A 23,955-nucleotide genomic window follows, 5' to 3' on the forward strand; every position below is an offset into this window, starting at 1 on the left:
GAAGAATTGGTTAAAGAGGTCCGCTTTCTCCTCTGACGCAACCACCAGATTGCCCAGCGTATCCTGCAGGGGTCCCACATTACCCGGCACCTTCTTCATCCTCCCAATATATTTGAAAAAGGACTTTTTTGTTATCCTTAATCCTGGACGCTAATCCGAGCTCTATGTCTGCCTTGGCCTTCCTAACAGCTCGCCTACAGGCCCGAGCAGAGGAGGTATACTCCTCTTTGGAGATTTCACCCCCCTTCCACCGGGCGTACGCTGCCTTTTTGGCAAGCAGGCATTCCCGGACGCCCTTGGTGAGCCAGGGGGGCTTTCGGACACTCCTGCCTCCCTTGCTTCTTGTCAGGATGGACACCCCTTGGGCCCTGAGTATCGTTTCCTTAAGGAACGACCACTCGTCTTGGACGCTGAGTTCCTCTGCCCTCAAGGACCCCAGTGCCTCTCCCACTAATCTCCTCATCTCAATGAAGTTGGCCCTCCTGAAGTCTAGGGCTACCGCCTTGCTGCGGGCCCTTGATAAGAAGAACCAAGATGTTAAAACTATGCTCTGGAAAATAGCTCAAGTTATGGGCCTTTGGGAGATGTCGTCAGATGATAACAACTTTAGCAAGAGTCTTTTAAAGGCCTGGTCTGGATTTCAATGAGTCACATAAGGATGAAAGTTTAATTCTAACTTTTTGCCCCTCCTTTTTTCATTAATACATTGTTCTGAAATTTACATGATCTAAATGACCAATGAATACCCATGGTAAAGTTTTCCAAAAAGGTATGAGAGTAGGCTAGGCAGTTGTGCAATCTTTGAATCAAAACCTACATACTACTTCATTTTTCCAGTTTTTCAGCATTCAATTTTTTTTTACAATGTTTGGCCTATAAACAGTGGACTGACATGGCATTTGTATTTCCCTTTACCATCAGTTTGAAATTTCACCTCCTCACTCAGAAATGACAATTTATTTTTAATTGGTCTCCCAGATACTGCTTTTAAGAGCTCAGTTATTTCAAAATACCCTGCCACTGGTCTTTTCTTCTGAAAACTTGGTTCCTGTTAATTCCATTCTGAAGCCTTGGTATTAGCTTTTGGAGCATACCTGTAGTGAAGCTAAGATTGTTTGTGACATCCAGTGAGAAGAAGAGATTTATAGACTTGGAAAGGGGCCTGGGAAGCAAGGCTTATGAGGAAGAGCTGAAAGAACCAGGTTTATTTTGTCTGGAGAAGACAAGACCGAGAGGAGATTTGCTAACAGTTTTCAAATACCTGAAGGGCGATTTATAGAGAGGATGGAGATGGGATTTTCTCTGTGGCTATAGGGAACATGACGAGGAAAAATGGCCTCAAATTACAGCAGAGAAAATTTAGCTTGGAGATTAGGGGGATGTTTTTAATTATGAGGGTGGTAAAGCATTAGAACAGCCTGCCTAAAGGAGCTGTGGAATCTCCATCCCTGGATATTTTCTAGAGTAGGTTGGACAAATACTGGGCTGGGATCATTTACTCTAGGCTGATCCTTCCTTGAGCAGGGATCTGGACTAGATGACCTTGTGAGATCCCATCCAACTCTGCTTTCCTATGATCCTACTGAGAGAATGTCATCAGCAGCAATCCCTTGATTTGAGGATGATCTCTACCATGGGTCGTTGATGGGTCTTGAGCTGACTCAAAAGTCCAGTCCTTGAGCCACAGACCCATCTGCAGAAGTTGCATGTCCTTTGGCAAGAAAAAATAGGCAGCAGGCTGGGGTTCCTTTCCTTTTCCTTCCTCTGCTCTCTCTTCTCTGCTTTGAGGGCAAGACGCTTTACCTCAAAACGGTCTGCAGACCATTTGCGTTTCTGCTCAGACTTTGCATTTTCATAGGGGAACATAGGAATTTCTGTCCTGGATCAAGCCAGTGCTGCATGTAGTCCAGTGTATTGTTAGCAGCTATGATATATTGTACAGCTGGAAGATGTAAAGCCCTATAATCATGCATGTTGTGTGATGCTGTACATTGGGTGGAGGATGTGGAATACCTTGATGATCCCCAAATTGAACTGAATTGTGCCCGGGCACATGACAGTTAAATTATCCTTATTGAAAGCAGCAGTGTCAAGAGGACTGAAAATAAAACTAAGAATAAGGAATTATTAGTACTCCCATAGTTGCTGATGGTAGACAAGACATAGAACCTCTCTGTGCCTCAGTTTTCTCATCTGTAAACCAAGGACATGATACTTACCTCCTAGGGGAATGGTGAGGATTAGTTAGCTGCTGCTAGTGATCTAATGATATAAAGGATTATGTGAATGCCCTGGTGTTTTACTGGTCTTTGCTTGCATGCTGCCAGCATTTGTTGCAGTTTGGTTTCACACAGTGGAGTTTCATCTCTGGTGGTGGTAGTACTGTTAAAGCAAATGTAAGCCAATTCCTCTGCAAATGGGAAGAAGATTGTGAGAGAAAGTTGAAGCCGAGGCTCCAGCATGTGTTAAGAGAACCACGTTCATGTCACTCGACACTTCACCTCTTCCATGATTAGAGTGAGGTGTTCCAGGAAGTATTCCAATTTGCTTGAGAGTCTTTCAGAAAAGGGACAGGCTCCGACAACTGGCAATGTGATGTTAGTGTCACACAAAGGGGCCCCCCCAGAAAACCATCCCTTCTTGGTCTGTGGTAAGCCCTGTTCACTGGAGGCAAGGAAGTGTGGAATTTACTGAGTTGTTCTCCTATTTGAGCAAAAGGGATAGCTCAGGTACTTTCCTCAAGGGCATTTTTAAAAAATTGCCATTTAGTGAAGTCACTTTCATTCCAAATACAACAAATTACTGTGTCTTAAAAAGTGGTTTGCTTTCTGCCCAAATGCCTGCCTGATCACACTGTCTGCACCCTCATCCCCCTATGACCTCTTGCACTCTCCCTGTTTGTTATTGTCTTAACTCAGTGCTTCCAATTAAGATTCCCATTTACTTTAACAGGAGTTGGATTGGAGCCTGAGGCTTTGGTTCTTCAAAGTTACTCACCTGATTAAGTCTTTGTGGTATTAGGGCTGTCATCTGTCATAGCAAGGAATCCATCTTGATGTATTCTGTAAATCACCAGATACATTTTACGTAATTAACAGAAATAATGTGTGCCACTGCTAGGGTAGGTATTGTTTAAAAGTATCTCAGGAAAGGGCCAAATTCCACTCCTCATGAGAAAGCTCCACGGAATTTAATAGAAAATGATTTTTTCCTGTAGATTTTACTTTACTTTTGTGCCATCTTATAGAATGTTCTTTAAAGAGCTATCTCTGCTTCAGAACCACGTAAGATGATCTCAAACCCCATGGAAATCACCTAATTTGCTACTAAACTCTATGAGCCAGATCCTAGTCTACCCATTAGGCAATTAAGTGGTGCTTAGGCCTCTAAAATTACAAGCACCACCTGCTCGAGTTCCCCCCCAAAAAACATTAATATTTGCTTTTGAACCATGCTTTAATCTTAGCCTTAAAAATCAGTCTTCCAGGCACTCGAAGGGGGTGGGAAACGATTACACTTCAACACACAAAATGTGGAATAGGATATGGGCTGAAGATGTAGATTGCTTCTTCCCTGGCATGTGGAGGAAGCATCAGATCAGAGCTCTGAGCTGCAGTCTCCCCACATTTCAGGCAGTGAAGCTGTACTCTGATCCTTCCAACTACTTCACAGTTAGGGCGGCTAGGATCTGGAACCAACTTCCAAGGGAAGTGGTGCTGGCTCCGACCCTGGTGATCTTTAAGAAGAGGCTTGATGCCTACCTGGCTGGAGTCATCTGAGCCCAGTTTTTCTCCTGCTCAGGCGGGGGGTCAGACTTCAAGATCTACAAGGTCCCTTCCAACCCTACTTCTATGATTCTATGATACAATCCAGCACTAAGGGGTCAACGACTAATTTTTGTTGGATTCTATTATAGGGTCATTGCACCCTGTTAGTTTCATACCTATAAAAATCTATAGGATGTTTTTGTAAAGGTGCACAAACAAAGTGATCACTGCAGCCATTCCTTCACTTTGATGGTAGTTTTAACGGAGTTCCTAGGAGACCCCAGCAGCCTCTTCTAGACTCTCTCTTACAGAAACATCCAACAGAATTTAATAGGGAGAGATAACAATAGATTTCTACAGCTATTTCAGGTCTGATCCAGAGCCCTTTGAACTTAAGAAGAAGATCCCTATGGGGTTAATTTGACTTAGAATAGGGGTCTGTTTAGGGCCTGATACAATTTCAGGGATTTCTACTTGCTTATGTAAGGTCCATGAAACTAGTTCCAGAGATAAGTGACTTGCATTTGAATGCAATGAAATGCATACTTATTCTCTCCCACTCCTGATGTAGAGAGGAGTGTGAGCGGAAGAGTTCAATGCATACTCAATGATTTCTGCTCAATGATCTTCATCCAGCAACTGTGTTTTTACTATTAATTAGCCTCATTAGAAAATAGAATCCTTTTGAAGAGAAAATCACAAGCACTAGATAGTGTTCTCAGGACCTTTTATTTAATTTGAAGATCAATAAACTGGAAGAAATTTAATGCAGATAATTAAAAATAACCACACAACAATATGGGGCAGCATTAGTGCATTGTCTGAACTAATGAGAAAACAGTCTGCAGAATCTCCTGTGGTTCATTCATACTGTTTTCTCTCTTAGAATTGTGACAGGCATGCCATGAAAACATTATTCACTGTCAATCTACTGCAGGCTGGAATAGGTTTAATTTTGTTCCCATTTCATACAGTATCTGTCGATTGTTGATGCTGACTTGAGTCTGGAGCAATGTGGAAGTCAGCTTTCATCCTGATTATGAACACCTTGTAAATTTATAATCATGTGTGAGGAAAGTGGAGTTCATCTCTTTCACAAATTCATCTAGTAAAGGGAAGGAAAGAATCTTTTTAGAAGTCCTTGTTAAAACATAGTCTTTTAAATTCTCTTCTTTACATGCTGTCATCCTAAACAAGCAGGCTTTAATTTTTTTCAGTGCCTTTTATAATGTGCAGGTGCATTTCAGTTTGAAACACTCTGACATGGCTCTTATTTCTCTTTAATTTTACAGCTTCAGAAGGTATACCAAACACTTTACAAAGCAAACAAATACGCTGAATCTGAGTTATGATCTATAAAGATCATAAATTATGAGGCCTGCCATGAGACAAGCAGGTGACAAAGCAGAGGGGTTAGCCTGAGTAAGAAAACAGTCTTTCAGAAGATAAGATCCCACTATTGCTCCACATAGGCGCAGGAATTCTGTGAGATATTTCAGGTTGTTTTGTGGTCAGAGTAGAAGAAATGAGACTTAAAAGAATCTCAGGCCCTGATTCAAAAAAGCACTTAACGATATGCACTTTCGTTGAGCACTTACACATATACTTCTCACTTAAGCATTTGCTTCCATGCTCTCCCCAGTAAGGATGAATGAAAAGAAAGTAGTAGTTTGCTGGACCCAAATCAGGCAGGCCTTCTGGATGCAGAGCCAGCCTTTGCCATGGACAGTGTGGGCAGCCACCCAGGGCACCATGGCTGAAGGCAGTACACACATGTGCCCTGCCCTGCTTTGCCTTGTCCTGCTGCTTGTGCCAGGTGGGAGCCATTGTGGGACTTGAATGGCAACTATTCCCTGGGGGCTGGGCAGCAGGGCCTGCCTCCTGCCAGTCACACCTGGAGCTGATTGGAGCCAGCCAACCAGGGCAGTGGGATAAAAAGCCCCTTGGTGATGATGGCAGCAGTAGCGGGTATTGCCAGGCAGCGTGACAGACTGGGAAGAAGATGCCAAGGGCAAGGCAGCAGTGCCTACTGACAGTGTAGCATGGCTGGGAGGCCCCAGCTTGTGTGCCAAGGGCTTTGTCATCACTGATCTGCTGGGGCTAGAGACTAAGCTGCAGTGCCTCCCGGTCACTGCCACCACTGCCAAGGGAGAGGGTGTGGGTGGCTGGGTGGCATTGGGGAATGGCACCCTGCCACTGGAGCTGGGCTTCCTGTGCAGGCAACCCTGCCTGCTGCCTGTTTGCCCAGGGTGCCATTTTCCCTAAGGCTGGCTCTGTCTGTATGAAATTCACTGCATGAAGAAGTTGAACACGTGAACCTTATACCACTTACCCCCTTTTCTGAGATTGTAAATGGTTGCCACAGGCTTTATGTTGAGTGTCTAAAGCAGAATGAATTTCACTGTCTGTAGATGATGGGTGCCTTGAGAAGAGTGACAGAGAGAGTTGTGTGAGAGGAGCAGATGTGCAAAGGATGAAGAACAAAAATCTTTAATGGAGCTAAGTATTTTAGTACACCTCTGTATTGGGAAGTGGAAAGCAGAAGCATCAAGATAGTAAGTGCATATTTAATCTGGGCAGAGATTGCCCAAATCATTCATCTGGGCAGAGTGGCAAATGGAGTGCATGCATGAGTTGGCTTGAGATTCTACCTCTGGGCTCGAGCTGATCATTGCTTGGAACTTGCTGCTTTCCCAGAGACCATCCTGCCCTGTACATAGCTGCAATTAGCCAGCATTATCTAAAAGCATGTGCAAAATGGCATCTACTGAATTAGTTTGTTCAGCTCTGATCAGTAAAAAACAGTTCTCCAAATCACATTCAAAATGAACGATCAGAGAAGGTCAAAGACTGTTTTCTGTAAATCATAGAAAGAACTGCATCCATAGAAATCACTACTGTTTATAAGTTAATGCTGGTCAAGTAAAACCTGGTGCTTGGTAGCCAACAAAGATACCTGGGTCTTGACTATGAGGATGCTGTATATGTAGTAGGGCTGTGAGCAGCTTCAGCCCCTGATTCGATTCGGCAGAGATTTGGCCTGATTCAGTGGCATTATCTCCGAATCCGAATTGAATCTCTCTGAATTGAATCAGAATCCTCTAAATCGACTCAGAGAGATTTGGTGATTCGGACATAGACACAGCTTTAAATGTTTTTTGTACATACCTCTAGGTAGCAGGCGGCTTGTGAACGCTGCAGTGTTGGGGCGCATGGAGCATCCCACACAAGCGCGGGGGGCTCCCCAGCACACTCAGCAGCAGACCCGGAAGTGGACCTGAAGCACTTCCGGGTCCGCCGAGGAATGAGCTGCCCCCCGTCCTTCCCTCACGCCCACCCTGCTCAGCAACTGGTGCCCCCTGGATCTGGGGGGACACCCAGTGTCCCACCGTGGCTGATCACTGAGCTAGGGAGGTGCAGGGGGTGTGGGGGGGCCCCTCCCCCACACTGCTGTGGGATGCTCCATCCGCCCCAGCATTGCAGCGTTCACAAACCGTGCTGGTACCTCAAAGAATGTAGAAAAAATATTTAAAGCTATGTCTATTGTTGAATCACTGATTCTGTGAATCAGCATCAAATCTTCAGATTCGGGATCAGCTGAATCGAATCAGGGACAGTGATCTGAATCAACAAATCAAATCACTGTCCCTGATTCGGGCTGAGTCAGAATCCAAATTGAATAGGGCCCACTTCGCACACCCCTAGTGTGCAGCTGTGCTTTTTGGTTTGCTAATATTTAATTTATTGTTTTGTAGAGCACTTTGGAGGTACCCAGAGAGTGGAAGGTGCTACATCAATTTTATCTTTCCCCTTCTGTATCTTGTTCACAGGAACTGAGAGAGTTACATGCTCTTCCCTGTTGATGATGTGACTCTATGTTTGATATTTCCCCTCTTCTTGCCTCAAAAAGTAGAATAAGCAGCTTACCACTAGCTTGAGAGAATGACTTTTAAAATGTGTCACAAAAATATAGGCTGTCTTACTGAAATCTAATGGAAACATAAATATTTAACATACTGGTAGATATAAATTATCATGCAGCATATCCCACTACAGCCCCAAGGGCATTCTGCTCCCCCCCTCCCCCTTTTAGATTTCAGAGCAAATGTAGTGCTGGTAAAACGTGCTGTATTGATATATCTGGAGACTGAAGCCCTGTCCTTATTCACAGAATAGGAAGGTCATGGGCAGTACCAGGAGGCTTCTCCCGTTCTAACCCACCAATGGGTTTCTATACTGACTCAGTTTCCCAGGGGCATTCTTTCTCTGGTGCCTCTCCAAAATCTGCCTGTCATACTTTTATTAGTAGTATTATTATTATTGTACTGAGACTCACCCATTCTTTTCACAAAAATCACTTGAACCTCAAAAAATTCACTTTTAGAAATTAGTGCCACAAAATGTGAAGAAGTGTTATAATGAACCTGAACTCAAGTGATGCTGCCCTTCCCCAGCCTTATACGCCAGTGACTTAAAAAAACCTACTTGGAAACAGCTCTGAAAGTTAATAAAGTTTCAGTGGTAAACTATGAGAGGCCTGAGAATTTCAAAGTAAAGTTATTGCACCAGTAACTCAGAAAAGCAATTCCTAAAACTCTGACGCATTTATCCAGAGGGTTAGTGGTAGCACAGAAATGGAAATCATTGTTGAGAGCCACCGTGTACCTGAAATTAAAATCCATCAGTCTTTGTGAAACTGTGAGGAATACATTTCATGATATATAGATGCTTGTGCTTTCACAGAGCAAATTGCATCCAAAGCTAGCTCATCCCACTTATACAAAACTTAATTATCTTTTACTGATAACTAATTTAAAGGGGGTCTAATTCAAGATTCCACTTCCTTAAAATGGGGACTAAGTGAAGAAGAGATCTGGTTTAAAGAATGGAATATGATTAAGTGTCCATGATTTTTCTTTAATTTAACTGAAAACAGAATTTTTAAAAATAGAAGTAAATAACATCTTATACAGTTGGAAGCCCAAATGCAAATATCTTGTACTAGTATGAGAGCCAGGAAGTAAAACTGACTATAAACAAGAAATGAAAACTAATCATTCTCATTTCATTATTAGAAGAGCAAAAAAGAGAAGGGAGAACTGGTATAAATAGTGGGAAATAATATTGATTTTCTCATATAGATTTGCTGAGAATTTAATAATCTAAGTTGGTGTTTAGTAATATAGGTAAAGAATTTAAGATGATATAGCAAGCTCATGAGCTCTTGAGAAAAAGTGCTACATCCTGTTGTTGCTCAAATCTTTATGACGACTGTGGAAAGAAATACCTTGCTTCAGAAACATTGGCCATGTCTATTGAAATTAAGGAGGAAATCTTTTAGGTATTAGCAGTGTTGAGCCTATGATAAACCATTGGTCAATCTGGATCTTACACAGCATGAAGCATTGGTGCATACATATATTCTTATTAGTTTATTAACTACATACTAAAGTGAGAGATATCCACACATGGATGATTTTATTCCCCTTTAAGGATACTGTCTGAAGTTGGTAACACCTCATTTCAGGCAAAATAGTTTTTACCTGGATGTAGAAATCCTGTAAACTATATAGTTTCTTTTCTCTCAGCATCTGCTTCAATGCTACTTTTAACAATGGCAGATGACATGGTAAAACCTCAGAGGTGGACCAATATGGCACAGCTGCCACATACAGTCCAGCTTCCAGTTGCCACCATGCAATCACCGTTGTGATCATGTGGTTGTGGTTGAAGCCATTTTTCCCCCTCTCCACCTCCAAGTTAGTGTCCAGGGTGGCTGCCTTGTATGCCTCAGCATGGTTACACCACTGGATCCAGAGAGGGTGTAGCAGTGCAGCCATGCCCTCCTTTTGGACCATTCTACAGGAGCAGCAGCTGGGGACATTAAGTCCCTGAAGCATGTAAAAATCTACCCACCCTTTCTCTCCATACTCAGCAGAATGTCCCCTTCATTTCCATTCCCCACCTCCCCTGCCCAACACTGCTGCTGTCTCTGCTCTCCTCAGCTGACCTGGGAGTGTGGGGAGCTCTAGAGCTTCTCCTGTCCTGCTCTAGCCAGGCTGCTTGGGGAACTGGGCTCAGCTGGGGACCCTGCCTTGTTCTCTTTGGTTTTCCATGCCCTGGGAGCAAGCTCAGGAAAAGGGAACCATCTGCCACTGCTACTACTGTCCCCAGCTAAGCCTGGCTCCCAAAGCAGCCCAGCTGGAGTGGGGCAGGGCGGCCTCTGAAGCTCTCTGTGCCCCCAGGTCAGCCAGGGAGAGTGGGGACAGTGGCATCAGAAGGCAGGGGAGGGGAGGAATGGGAGGAGAGGAGAAAGGAGTGGGGAACATGCTGCTGAGCATGGAGGGGAGGGGAAAGCATGCTGAGAGTGGGAGGAGCCAGGATTCTGACTGTCCCCAGCTGCTGTTCCTGCAATTTGATCTGCCTGCCCCAGTTTGGGGGGAAGCTGGGAGGGTGGATACAGCCACACCTGCAGTGCCTGTCACTGTATCCCCCTTTACAGAATCCTAGATCCATATCAGAGAGAAGCATTTGTGTGTGCAGCCCACCTACAGCAACTACCCACCATGCACCAGAGTGATGGAGGACCTCAACTGGGAAAGCTTTCTGTTTCAGGAAGCAATTATGAAAGAGATAGTGATTCTATGCTGCAGAACCTTATCTTGCTTCTGACTCATGATGTTAACTTGAAATCATTGTAATGTCCCTCAAATAATCATAATATTGCTATTTGATGATGACCTAAAGAAACACAGTAGGTTTTTTGTTCTTTCCTTTAAAAAACAGTCAACCACAACTGCAGCTGGAGTTGTATTGAGAATTTTCCAACAGACTTTACTGGCCACCTGTTCTCTTATTTGTGTCCAGCTGATCAATTACAGTAAGCTAAAAAAGGAATCTTATATGCTTCTAAACTTGGTTATGTACGCATTTAACCTGGAGTAACAGAGGAATCTGCCTAGTGGCTATCAAATAAAATGTGCCATCATCCAGGGAACTGAAGATGACCTGTTGTACCCAGTAAAAATTTCACAGGTACACATCACAGCCCCCTATCACAAAGTATCCTGCAGCAGCTGGCACAAATTGACATTTTTATCAGGAGCCAGCATACAGCAACCAAGAATGAAATGGGCCACAAAGAATGAGTTATCCAACCTTTTGTCTGTAGAGGTATTTCCCTGTAGGTTAGAATGGTGGTAGGTTTGGGGAGGTTTTGGGAGACGTGCAATTTTACTCTTTGTTTTTTGAGCTTAGCTATGGACAAGGAATATTAGGACCAAATTCAGAGGTGATGATGTCTAAGAAGCTGTTAGACCCTAAGAACTGAGTGTAAGGGTATCTAAATAGGTGTAACTTTTATGATGTGTGGAAAGCAAAGTGGACTGCAGCAGCAAACCCAAGTAACAGGAGGGCAGAATATATGCTAACGATCACACCTCACATGACAACTTCTTTCCAGGAATATGTAGATTCTGCTCCTGCTTCCGCTTGCTTAGCCACATGTAGTTTACATCACCTCAGAATTTGAACCTTAATTCTAGGGCCATTTATTTAGGGTTCTAAAAAGAAGTGCAAAATACAAACCAAGAAGGGAAATGGGCCAGTTTAATTTTAAGCCTTGGACCCATTTAGAGGTTTGTCGGCCGGATATTAACAAAATATATTACATCAAATGGAGATATGAGACTGGAAATTATAGCTATTCAAGAGCCTCCTGAGACTGACTTATTGTTTGAATCTAAATAACAGACTTTGTCAGTGAGAAGCAAGGGGGAGTGGTGTTTAGTGAAGGCGTACATGTGTGCAACAGATTTCACAGCTCCCTTTGCTAAAGGAACTTGGGCTTCTTTTAAGCAGCAAGAAGACATCCGCAAAAGATCTTGGAGCTGAAAAGTGTGTCCAAAGAGAGCAATAATCTGTCATTAGCTGGTGTGACACATTTGTCAAGATGTCTCAGCTGTGTGGATACCTTTATGCTTAGAGACTTGCTTTTGAGAAGTCTAAGGAAGGGAAGGCCACTGGGAGGAGGGGAGGGGCAATTTTAGCAGGACAGTATGGCCAGCCAGCGATGGAGCTACCACTTCGGGGCATCTGCTCTTTGTAAAATGGCCTCTTTTCTTACCACTTTTGTCCTTTGTTCTCTCCTCCTGCTTCGCAATGAGACCAGATGGGTGCTGCTTCAGAAAAGAGTTGGACGTCTTGAGAAACCTTTTCGGATCTCACTGGAATATGCAGCTAGTGGGAACAGAAGCTTAGCTGCTGTGGATTCTTTTGCAATAAAGAACTGCACTGCAGGTAACGTATTATCTTCCATCCTTCTAGCTCCTTCTTCATTTGGTTGCCTCTGTAAGCAGGAGAGGGGCTTTTGTCAGTTATATCATCTTCATGTAGTAGAAAATGTCTTATAGATAACTGATTGAGCTGGCTGGAAAACAAAAGAATGAGACTTGAGCGAATTTTAGTTTTGCATAAGGATGAAGGAAAAAATGTGAACTTCTTAATGGAAAGGTGTTTCCAGAAAAAAATCCCTTTCGTTTTGAGAGAACCAAAGCAGCTTGCCAGCTGCGTGGCTGGAGGTTGTTGTCAATTTTTCTTTCTGCCCTAGAAAGTGAAACTGGCAAGCACTAACTTTTCAGACCGCTTGAGAAATATTAATTTGGTTTTAACAATGGAATGCTTTAACTTGTTTTGGACAAAACTGAAATCTCTCTGCAGAAAATATTGATTAAAATATGACTAGGAAATATTTATTAGGAAAATTGTTGAAAGGCGTTGTAAACACTTTGGATTTTTTCCTTGTCTCTTGATTATTGTTTGTGTTATGCTATCCAAAAGCCAATCACAATCAAGGGCCCATTGTGCAATCTCATAAGAAGCTGGTCTGTACATTCCACATAGAGGCAAACTGCTGGGGTGTTCAATGTACAAGGTACACCCATGAGTGAGGCACCTGCTACTGAAATGTACAGTGCATTCTTGATCTCTCAATAACATAGAAATATATGGTATTATTTTGAGTCAAAGGAGTATATAATATTTTGCACCAAAGGAGGAATGAATCTATTATTATGTATATACATTGCTAACTGTTGGCTACATCCCCATTCTGCATACAGTGTATGAATAATACCCACAGGAAAAAAAGCTTGATTTTTTTCACTTGGTGGAGACTGTTAAGCCTTCTGGAGGCAGCTGAAAATGTGCTACCATATCCTGTTACAAGAAAGAAAACAGTGATGAACAGTAGAAGATGAGCTTAAGCTAAGAGGGAACAGGAAAAGCAATAAGAAAACATTTACCTATATCTAATCATTTTGCAGCTGCTGGAAATCAACAGCTTAGGTGGTTAGATACCAAAATGATGAGTCCAAGGGAAAAGGTCTGTTTGGGAAATAACATTTCGAGAAGTAATATTAATAAGCAATTACCTAATGTCTTTAATTGACGGTTTGTCCCCTTAACGAAGAATTATCTTTAACTATATACATTTTCTGTTACAAAATAAGGGACAAAAATTTTTCAGGACGTGGTCATGAGAGAGAAGGATGTCTTGGATGCAGATTTATGTCTAAACTGGATTTAATGTAGATGAGGAATTAAGGTGAAGGCTTGTGTTTGGACTTGAAGGTGGTGAAATATCTATAAAATTCTGCCTGGATCTGAATAGGAATCAAAGATATAGGGTATGTCCCACATACTTTGAGAGTAATAACTGTGCCCCACCAGAATTCAAAGGAGTTTTGGCATGAACTTCCCAGCTTGGTTTTGACTCTAAGAAGATGATGTGGCAATTATAAAATATATAGTTGTCTCTTGCCATAAAGATTTTTTAGTATGGAGGGCTGCAAGAAAATAAGGATGATAAGGAATGGAAAATGAATTGAAGAAAAGATAAAAACAGAGCAGGATCAATGATGGAAGGAGGAAGTAATGTGGAGGCTGTTACAGTGTAATCCTTGATTTTTTATTTTTAACTGTACTTGATCAGAATTCCTGGCCAGCTGAATTTTAGTTATGTCCCCTGAGATCATACTGTGCCAGTGCTTTGCCTGCATTGGGCTCTTGATAACTCTCTTGTCTTCCTCCAATACTAAAGAAGTATTAAAGTGCTGACAAGTTTTGGCCACCTACTTTCAAGCCTGTGGTAGTCAAATTAAAATGACAAGGGAAAGGAAAATCCAGCAGTTTACGGCTGTCGTTGTTATTGTCATCATCAGATGTAGTGTGTCAGAACTACCTAGAAGTGCATGTCAGAAATCTTATCTTCCTACTGCTACCACTACCACCATTCTCATACATCATGTCAGTCCCACTGACTTTGCTTCAGTAAAGGCCCCCAATCACGTATTTAATGTTCTTTGGGTTTGTCAACAAGGCTTCTGTGGACAGGTCCTCCCCACTCTACCTCTACCCACCTGCTCGTGATCCGATGTACCTAACCCAGGAATGAGCCATAGAAGTTGCTCCAGGGACATCCATCAGCAGCCACTCTCAAGATCTCAATCTCTGGAGTACTTGACATTGGGGGAGGGGGGAACAGGTGTCTCCTTAAAATGGCTTCACTGACACATTTCTGGGGTAGGTGGAACAGGATCTGCCCACCAGTGCATGCCCCCCAGCAATGCAAGCACAGCATAAGTATATTCATTAATGATAGGAGGACTTAATTATTTGTGTAAGTCTTCACCTCGGTACTAATTTTTTCCTGAATCAGAGAGTTTGATTTCTGTGGGTTTTGCATTGACTTCAGTGGGCTTGGGATCAGGCTCTTTTAAGTAGCAACATGCTCCATAGTATTAGCTGGCTAACAAATCCAGTATTAAATGCAAAACAGATTGTGCTAATCAGTCTGCAGAGCTAAACTAATAATTCCCTAATTTTTACATTCACAATTCCTTAACCATTTCCTGGTTAGCACAATAGATGCACCCTAACCACAGAAACCATTACAATTTTTTTTAAAGTAATAACACACATTGGTAACTTTTTAATAAAAATTTGTCCATTTTCCAATTACACTAATTGTCACAACAACATTTTATAATTGGTGGCAATTCCTAGTAATAAAAACAGGTAGGGTGTGGATGGATGTAACGCTTAGAACAGACTGAATTTTATTAGTAGATGTTAATAGTTATGAACCAAAAAGATGACAAAGCCAGTAGGGAAATACAGAGCACCTGAGCGAGGGGATAACATAAGAGGAATGAGGGTGGGGAGGGGAACGCAACTGGGTTATAGAAAATACAGTGTTAGCCAACTAAGCCTGGGGGGTGGGGGAAGGGGAGGAAGGGGGTTCATGACGCTGAACAAGAAAGAAGATAGATATGCACAAACCTGTACAATGGTCCACAATGGTGGGGGGAGTAGGTTGAAGAAAGTTTCTCAATCCATATAGAGATTCATCATAGGAGTCCTCTTCCGGTGGAGTGGAGTGGTCTGTAGTTGAAGATTCCTCTCGAAGTCCATCAGGTGCAGAGGGGGGGTCCAGGCGGCCCCTCTGGGTCTGGTCCAGCGGTGGTCAGTCTGGCAGGGTCATTGTATTGGCAGTGGCCCGTGATGTGCTCTACGCAGATGTCACGGGACCAGCGGATCATGTTGGACACCATGAGGCAGCACGTCAGCTTGGTGTAGCGGCCAGAGATGCGGCAGGCAACGCAGGACACTATCATTGCTTGGGTCCCAGGCTCCGAGCGTTCCCATGAGGAGTGCATCAACCTTCTACATACAGTCAAAACCTAAGGGACTAATCATATGGAGACCACTTTAGACCAGTTTAAACTTCCTGGTACATTTCAAAAGCACACCAGGAAAATCAAGTACTATTTTGAGCTGGTCTTTGTTACCAGTGCAATGTTATGTGTGGACACAGAGAATTCTGTGCCTAGTGCCTTGTTCATTCTCCAAGTATCCCAAACTGCACTGCTTCTCACCCCACTCCCAAACCCATGCAGGACAATGGAGCTGCTCTCAGATGTAACCAGGACTCAACTTCCCAAAGATCTGTTGCCTACAGAGACCACAGTCTGGAGAGGTAGGGAAACAGAAAGCCTCTGTGTCAGTTTGATTTTCGTGATAGGTGTTAGGACTGCATTTATGACCCAGATACCTTGTTCTGGATGGACCCAAACCCTCAGACCAACCACAACTTCTTCCATTTGATAACAGGCAAATTTTATTGATACATAGTGATAGCAGATAAGAATAATGCAAGCAAGGCAAACAAAATCCTGCCGCCCCCCCATTCTGTATCTTCTAGTTTTATGGTCTAGCAAGTATTCACCCTGTGGTTCTTTCTGGAATGTCAAATGTCAGCAGCCTTGGAGGTTGAGGTCCGAGGCCTGCCCCCCTGTGGGGTGCTTGAGACAGGCTGGTGGTGTGCCCTCTGTCCATGGTGGCCTCAGGATCCCCCCCTTGGGGAACTTTTGCTGCTCTGAAATCCCTTCTTTTGTATTCTCTCTCCTCTAATGATGCTTCACTTCCAGGTACTGTTGATTGATGTCCCTGTGGTCATTGTACTGTCCATGTTCTGTTCTGTCAGTGTATTCATAGTTTCATAGCTGTTAGGGGCTGGAAGGAACCTTACAGATCATCGGGTCCAGCCCCCTGTGCACATGGGCGGGAAAGACTGCTGGGATCAAACAATCCCAGCAAGATGGGCATCAAGACATTTTTTAAAGATTGCCAGGGTGGGTGGCTGTACCACTTCTTGGGGTGTGCCTGTTACAAACCCTGAGTCTTCTCTTCTCCAGGCTGAACAATCCCAAGTCCCTCAGCCTCTCCTCATATGCCTTGGTCTCCAGGCCTCTAATCATGCATTTGTCCTTCCTCTGGATTCTTTTGAGCTTCTCCACATCCTTGAGGTGCAGCGCCCAGAACTGGATGCAGTACTCCAGTTGCAATCTTACTAAGGCCAAGTAAAGTGGGAGGATGACATCCTTTGCCTTGCTCAAGATGCCTCAGTGGATGCATGCCAGCGTTTGGTTACCTCTGTCAGCTACGGCATTGTATTGGTGGCTTATGTTCATTTTGTTGTCAGTCATGACACCCAGGTCTTGTTCAGCTGTGATGCTGGCAAGCAGAGCATTGCCAAGCCTGTAAGTGTGTTGTGGGTTATTTCTCCTCAGATGGAGCACTTTACATTTCTCTGTATTAAATTAGATCAGGTTGAGGTCTGCCCACTTCACGAGCCTGTCCAGGTTGGCCTGTTTTGCCAGCCTGTCTTTGAGTGTGACAATGCTTCCCCGTAGCTTGGTGTCATCAGCGAACTTTATCAGATACCTTGTAATACCTGAATTCAAATAATTAATGAACACGTTGAAGAGCACTGGTCCAAGTACTGACCGCTGAGGGATGCCACTGGTCACCCTCCATCATGATGACTCAGTTTCATCAATCAGTACCCTTTGGGTCTTACTATGGAGTCAGTTACCTAGCCACTGGACCATGAAGTAGTCGAGGCCACATTTTCCCAATTTGACCAGGAGGACATTGTGGGAGACCAGGTCAAAGGCCTTTTTTGAAGTCCAAGTATATGACACCAACCTCATTTCCTCTATCCAGGTGCTGAGTAACCTCATCATAGAAGGAAATGAGGTTGGTCTGGCACAACCTGCTCATGACAAAGCCATGTTGACTATCCTTCAGAATAGTGCCTTCAGTTAGCCTGTGTGTGATGGTTTCTTTGGTGCTTTTCTCCAGGATTTTACCTGGGATTGAGGTCAAACTGATTGGCCTGTAGTTTCCTGGGTCCTCCCTTTTCCCTTTCTTAAAGATAGGTACCACACTGGCTTTTTCCGCCCCCATCTTCTGGGATCTCTCCCGAGTGCCATGGGTATTTAAATAACTTCACCATTAGTCACACAATTCCTTTGTTTCAACAAGTCTATCTGTAACAGCTTGGTGTCTTAGGGGTTGCTGTTATCTCCCCTAAGGCCCCCCCTTTACCATGCCAAGGTGCTAAAGGGCACCCTCAATTCTTGCCCGCCATATCTTTGATGGATAATGTATAATAGGGAGGCTGCCTTTCCATCATCTTGGACACGGTTTCTGGTTGTACATTGGCCCTGGGGCTCCTGCACCCCTTGTGGGCCCCATTCTGTGTTGGGTGTTTCAGGGCACCCTCACCTTATGGGCTATGCATGGCTCCAACCACCCCTTTACCACGCCCCAAGCCTCACAGATGGACCTGACGTTCTTCAGTTTCACACGGCGCCCTCACTGGGCGCTCAGGCTCCCCACGGCCCCGTCTCGCACGGCGCCCTCACTGGGCGCTCAGGCTCCCCACGGCCCCATCTCGCACGGCGCCCTCACTGGGCGCTCAGGCTCCCCGCAGCCCTGTCTCACACGGCGCCCTCACTGGGCGCTCGGGGTCGGTACACTGCCGGGGACCCCCCATGAGGCCTCCTCCATCCCCTAATAGCCTCTCCCAAGCTACACCATTACATGCATAAATTTAAATTTGGTCATTTACCAGTGTCTTAATTTAGGCATGCCCAGCCTCCTAATTTGGTCATTTTGCCCAAACCGGAAATCTGAGGGACTTTACAGCTGGTCACTGTGACCTAATGCCAATGTGGCATATGTGGCAATGCCCATATCTTTGTTATGGGTTTTCAGGTAACACTGTGTAAATTTTCCATCCTGTTTGTCTGTTGGCCTCGGACAAAGTTTCTGCCTTGAAGGCTATGAAACTTTACACAAACAGGCTTTTAGAAACCAGTTAACCCTTGCTGTTCCTCTACCATTGTTCTAATGCAATATTTTCTCTACTTACAAGCCAGTTCCTAAAAGCAAATCTCTAAATATCATTTTCTAACCATCACTAGGGATCCTGGGTAATGGGTTTAGGCTTATTTGGGAGTGGGGGAGTAGGCAGGTACTGTGGGGGTCTTTGTGGTCCCCTGCTTATGGTGGGTGACAGGTTGTGCCTGTTACAGTAAATGGTGTTGATTGCTAGGTGGTAGTGGGCAAACAACCATTGCACAATGGACACTTAATAGAACATAGAATAGAACAGCTGTCAATTCCATGCTTAGTGTGAAGTGAATTAGCCCATTAACTGCTAACTGTTCCTCTTTCTGTGCTGCACTCTTGCAGCTAGTTCTGTCCTGCAGGTTTCACTCTGTGCACACATCTCTGTGTAGTTGTTGACAATGCAAGGTACTTGAGGGGCTTGCTAAAGGAAGTCCTTTTAAAGCCCCAATGTGAGGTGGAAACTATGGGAAGTCCCAAAACAACCAGCTCACCCAGAATGAAAAAGCAGATCTGTCCCCCTCCTCCCCCCGCCACATACATACCTAGTCAACTGCTGTCTAGGTACCACCACAGAATTCACTAGTGTGCAAACAAATACAGGCATGGGCTGTGCAGATAAGGCATGCAGAAAAACTGAGCCATGGGTTGTGGGTTGGGTGGAGAGCAGTGGTGGCATCCCAAAATCATAGGCCAAGAAACACCTGGTGACCCTTTTAACCCCCCTCCATTGAAGCTGAGACCCTAGTACCCAGGATCCATAGCAGGGAGGTGAAACTGACAAAGTGGATTTCCATATTGGGCCTTGGAAAAGCTGAGGAGTTCTTAGGGAGACTGTAACAGGTGCCCTGTCACTTTAAGAGAGGACAGCAGCTGGCTGCTACAGCAGAGGAGGCCAGGCTGACCATCACCTCCAAGTGGAAACCCCTGTGTGAAGCTGGGGAGTCACATAACAGGAAGGGATGGGGCTTTGGGGCACATAAATCCAGTCCCAAAGCCCAAACAGGCAGTCTGGCCCTGCATGCTACAGGGAGAAGAACTCCTAAGAGAGAAGGGCTGCTGGAGGCAGGCAGGCACCCATGCACCCAAGAGCTGGGTTGAGAGGGCTCTATGGGAGACAGCCTGCCAGGAAACATTGACCCACAGTGGGGAGACTTCTAGTTCTTAAAGCAGCTTGGTTGTGTTTATGTTGCATTTAATCTGGAAACCGGAGGACTGCATTGTGGCTATGGGGGAGGTGTGGAGGCCACAGAAAGGTGCCTGGTGGGGCACCCTGTAAGAAGCAGCCTAGTCTGGGGGCAGGGACACTGGGGGTTGAGGACTGGTCTGGAACACAAGAGTACATGGCCAGAGATCCAGAGAGCATGAGTGTGAGACAGAGTTGGGGCCCAGGAGCCAAGGTCCAGGGCAGTGGACCTGGGCTGAGAGAGACAGCCAAAATAAAAGGGCCAAAGCCAGGAAGACTGAGGCCTAGACAAAGGTTCAAGGCCTGAGGGCCCCATTCAAGTGAATATGGTATAACATCTGCAAGGCATGCACATTGCTACAGGGGAGGACATTAGTGACAAATATAGCCCAAAATGCAACTGGTGCCCTGAGGCACTGCTAGAGCAGGAGAACCATAACTTAGTGCCTATGGGGCAAGACTGGGCCAGCCAGGTACAAGAGGAACCAGCTGCCTAAAGTGAATTAGGGCTCACTCTGGGACCCTGGGGCAGCCTTCCGTAACATTATAATAGTTCCATCAAGGCGTGGCAGATGAGGAAACAAGAGGTTACCCCAAGGAGCCAGAGTGAGGGCAGGAGTTGCACAGCCACAAGGGAGCATCACCGTTATCCCTAGGGGTCCTGCTGCAGGGGCCCAGAGCAGTCAGTCCCTCCAACACCTGTCATCTTCTCCACTCCAACTCCCTGCCCCAGTTCAGAGCTTCCTACCCCTCTAAGGGAATCCTGGGGAAACTCTGGCCACTGATCCCTGGAAGGCACGATGGTCTAGATACTCTGCTACCCCCAGGTGGCATTTTGGTGCAATGCAATCCCTAAAAGATCAGGGTACTAGTTAGGACCCTTCACAGTGTACTGGTGGACACTGCCGCCCAGGGAGAGTTGTGGACCAGTTCCCAATCAGTGACATTCCTGGAACAGTTGAAGTGTTATGATTGTCTGCACTCCCTAATTCTCAAGCAATATATTGACTTACTAATGGCACTTAATACCTTTGTTACTGATATTTTATTGCAGTTAAGTAATTAATTTCCTAGTTTTTATCCTAACATTTTAATGAATTTAAAGTGCTTAATAGTGAGGCCAAATAAATGACAAGGCTTTGGTTTATTTTGATAAGTGAATTGAACACTGGTAAGTATTTTAAATGTTGGGTGGGGAGGTCAAATCCTTCTAAAACTTGTCCAATATTTAGTGCTATATAATGTCTGATAAAAGCAGTTCTTTTAGACACTTAGCATGTCTAAAAAGAAATGCTTAACTGCCAGGTTTTCATGCTTACAAATAACATTTAAACTTATTTAATTATTTTTTTTTTAATTTTTTTATTTTAAGCTAAAATTTTCAGCCACTCAACAATTGTTTTTTTTCTGTTGCTACTCAAATGAATGAAATTTACTTATTGCATTCAAAGCCATTAAGTGGCCCCCCTTGGGATCAGAGGGTTACAGTGTATAATCATTTTAAAAAGCTATATTCAAGGTTATCTAAAAACACTTGGTCCAAAAGAAGGAAACCTCTAGGAGAGAGAGGAAGCGAAGTAGTCGCTGACTCCAGGGAATGATTCTTCTATGATAGAAGAGCATAAGCTTGAAACTTGTCTGAAAAGCTACCAAAAACCAGTGATGGGACTTTCCTTACTTCTCCTGATAATTAATTTAGCAGCTGAGTTTCTGAATGAACTGCAGCCATCAAATGTATCTATTTGGAATTATTCCAGAGGAGAGTTGAAATAATCCATTAATGGCTTGATCCACTCGAGATAGCATGCAAATCTGTACAATTAACTAAATATATATTTTGGAAATATTTGCTGAAATAAAAACAGAATTCCTGTTTGTGTTCACTTTTCACAAATTTGTTGCAAATGAATTGAAAGCAATTGCAATTACAATTGAAACAACACATGTGTTGAAAGTATATTCTAAACTCCTAAATCTGAGTGTTCCTATTGGTGAATCTTGCTTGCAGGAGTTATTCAGCCAAAGAACCTTGAAACAATATTATGTAACTAGTGTGTCTAATGAAACCTATGCTGTGGACATTTGAAATGTTTAAGCATCACAACAAAATGCTTATGACATACCTTGTGGGCAGGAATTATTCATAGAAAGTATTTGTTGAATCATTTTCCAATAATGACTTCAGTGGAGCAAATAGCAAAAAAGCCATGGAGAAAGAAGCTAACTTTAATCAAATAAGTATTTTGCTATGATTTATTTATTCAGCAGAGGAGGGAAGATCCATGGTTCCAAGCAGAGCAGATCCACCCTTTTGATCTGGTAGAAGATTCATTTCTATTTCTTAAGGCCCGTATGCTAGGAGAACTGAGGATAAAGAAAATAAAGAGCATAGCTCACATTGTGAATCTCTTGTAAAAACTGCCATTAGAAAAATGAGGGGAGCCCTAGACTTCAGAAGTGTCTGTGCCCAGGCATTATTACAGGTTGAAGGCCAAATTCATATTTATTTGACATGTCTAGTGTGATCCCACTACCCTCACTTTTGGAAAACAAAAGGGTTATATCCTTTTTTTTGTAACAGGTGACTCCACATCAGAGAATTCTCTTCGCCAGTGGAATGCTTATCAAGTTAAGGGATTGATCCAAAATTGAGTTCAGTAGGCTTTGAATTAAGTCTATAAACTCCTACATTCAAAAAAGAAATTAGGCAGATGGGCTACACTTTCCTCAGAGCAGTCTGAGCTGTTCATATAGTTCCACTAAGCTGGTTTTCCTGTAGATCTAATTTTATTAAGTGAGTGCTTGGAAAGGCTTTGCTGTTTATGTATGTTTGCCACCAAATGTTTTGGCAGTCAGCTTCCTCCATCTCCCCCACCCCCTTCACTCCCAAATCTGGCACTACTGATTATTCTGACTAGAGGTTTTGTGCCAAAAACCATCTCCAGCATGCTAGTATGTTGATCCATTACAAGGAATATCAAGATGCTTCTCTGCATTTGTAAAAAAGCAAGGGTTTCATCATTTCCTCTGTGTTTGTTACACATGGAGGCAAAATAATGTAAATCCATAACTTGAGTGGCCTTTCCCTTCTTTTTCTTTTCTATGTATGTTATTAAAATAAATTTTAAAAATTATGGCAATAAAAAAGTGAAAGCAATTTTAGTCTTAATGCAGCAGGCATTTCCACAGCCTGCCAGGGAAGGCACAGTAGCTCAATTAATGGTACAGTAACTTCTTAGAATAACCATTTTAATCACTCTACATTTCTGAAAATAAATTAGTAGGTGCTTTCTTTTTCTAATGTAGCCACAGCTAAGCAGTAGTGATTAGGTTATTTAATTATGCACCAGAATAAATAAAACAACTCTGTGCTTCCCAGAGTAGGGGAGAGCTGAATTTGTATGTCCAAGTGCTATCTTTTCTGTAGCATGTAGGCTATTGAGGTTTATTGCTGAATTATTTTAACTAGTGATGTTTTCTTTTTTAAGATGAAAAGAGCCATATAGGAAACATTGCAAAATGGTATAATAGTACTGACAGGACATGCATTAGGAGTTGACACAGGCATGCCTAATGCTAGAAATACTGTTGGTTGCTGTGCTGGGAGAGACTCAGTATTGGGAGTTCTTCAGAAAGATACTGTCTTAGGGTGGGGTGTGTACAAACATTTGCTGCACCCAGTCTACAATCACACAGCTTATTTTAAACTGTGTGATGGTATATCAGGAGTGGCATGTATAGACATTTCCCAGTGCCAGGAACCCAATGTAAGTAAGTCAGGGTGAGCGGAGAGGCTAGCAGGTCCATGGGCAGGAGTGTCCATGGAGGGATTGTCTATCCAGGGGGAGGTTGGGATGCTAAAATGACATGGTTAGAGTAGGAAGCGGGGGTAGGAAGAGCACAACCCTGAAGCTGGGGCAAGGAGCTGGGCTTTCCCAGCCCCAGGCTGCTCTCCAAAAGTGTTCAGATATTTACTAGATCGGGTTAACCTGTTCCCTAAGTTAGTTTTACCTACTCTAGTGAAAAAACCTAAGTCAGGTCCAACATTTGTTTTACCTGATTTAAAGCCCACAAACATCTGTACAAATTAGCATTTAGATTGACCTAACCCTAGTTAGGTTGATCTAAATATAATGTCTGCACTTACCCTTAAAATGGCAGCTCTTTGTGTTGGGGACAGTCTTAGTTCTCTTTTTCTGTATCACCAAACACAGTGGAGTTCTCTATAGGTGCTAGGTGTTATCA

At 43.7% G+C, this 23,955-nt stretch overlaps 1 protein-coding gene across 1 annotated transcript in view; it reads left to right on the top strand.

Moving 5' to 3' along the window:
- ALK (anaplastic lymphoma receptor tyrosine kinase) overlaps window positions 1-23,955 on the top strand; it is a 607,969-nt gene that overhangs the window by 360,359 nt on the left and 223,655 nt on the right. Inside the window, exon 5 of the mRNA XM_019527591.1 lies at window positions 11,938-12,065. Coding sequence (XP_019383136.1) covers window positions 11,938-12,065 — 128 coding nt within the window. The remainder of the gene's footprint in view (window positions 1-11,937; window positions 12,066-23,955) is intronic.

This window comes from Gavialis gangeticus, unplaced genomic scaffold, assembly GCF_001723915.1.
Source record: "Gavialis gangeticus isolate Ggan-Ray unplaced genomic scaffold, GavGan_comp1, whole genome shotgun sequence".
Lineage (NCBI taxonomy): Eukaryota > Metazoa > Chordata > Crocodylia > Gavialidae > Gavialis > Gavialis gangeticus.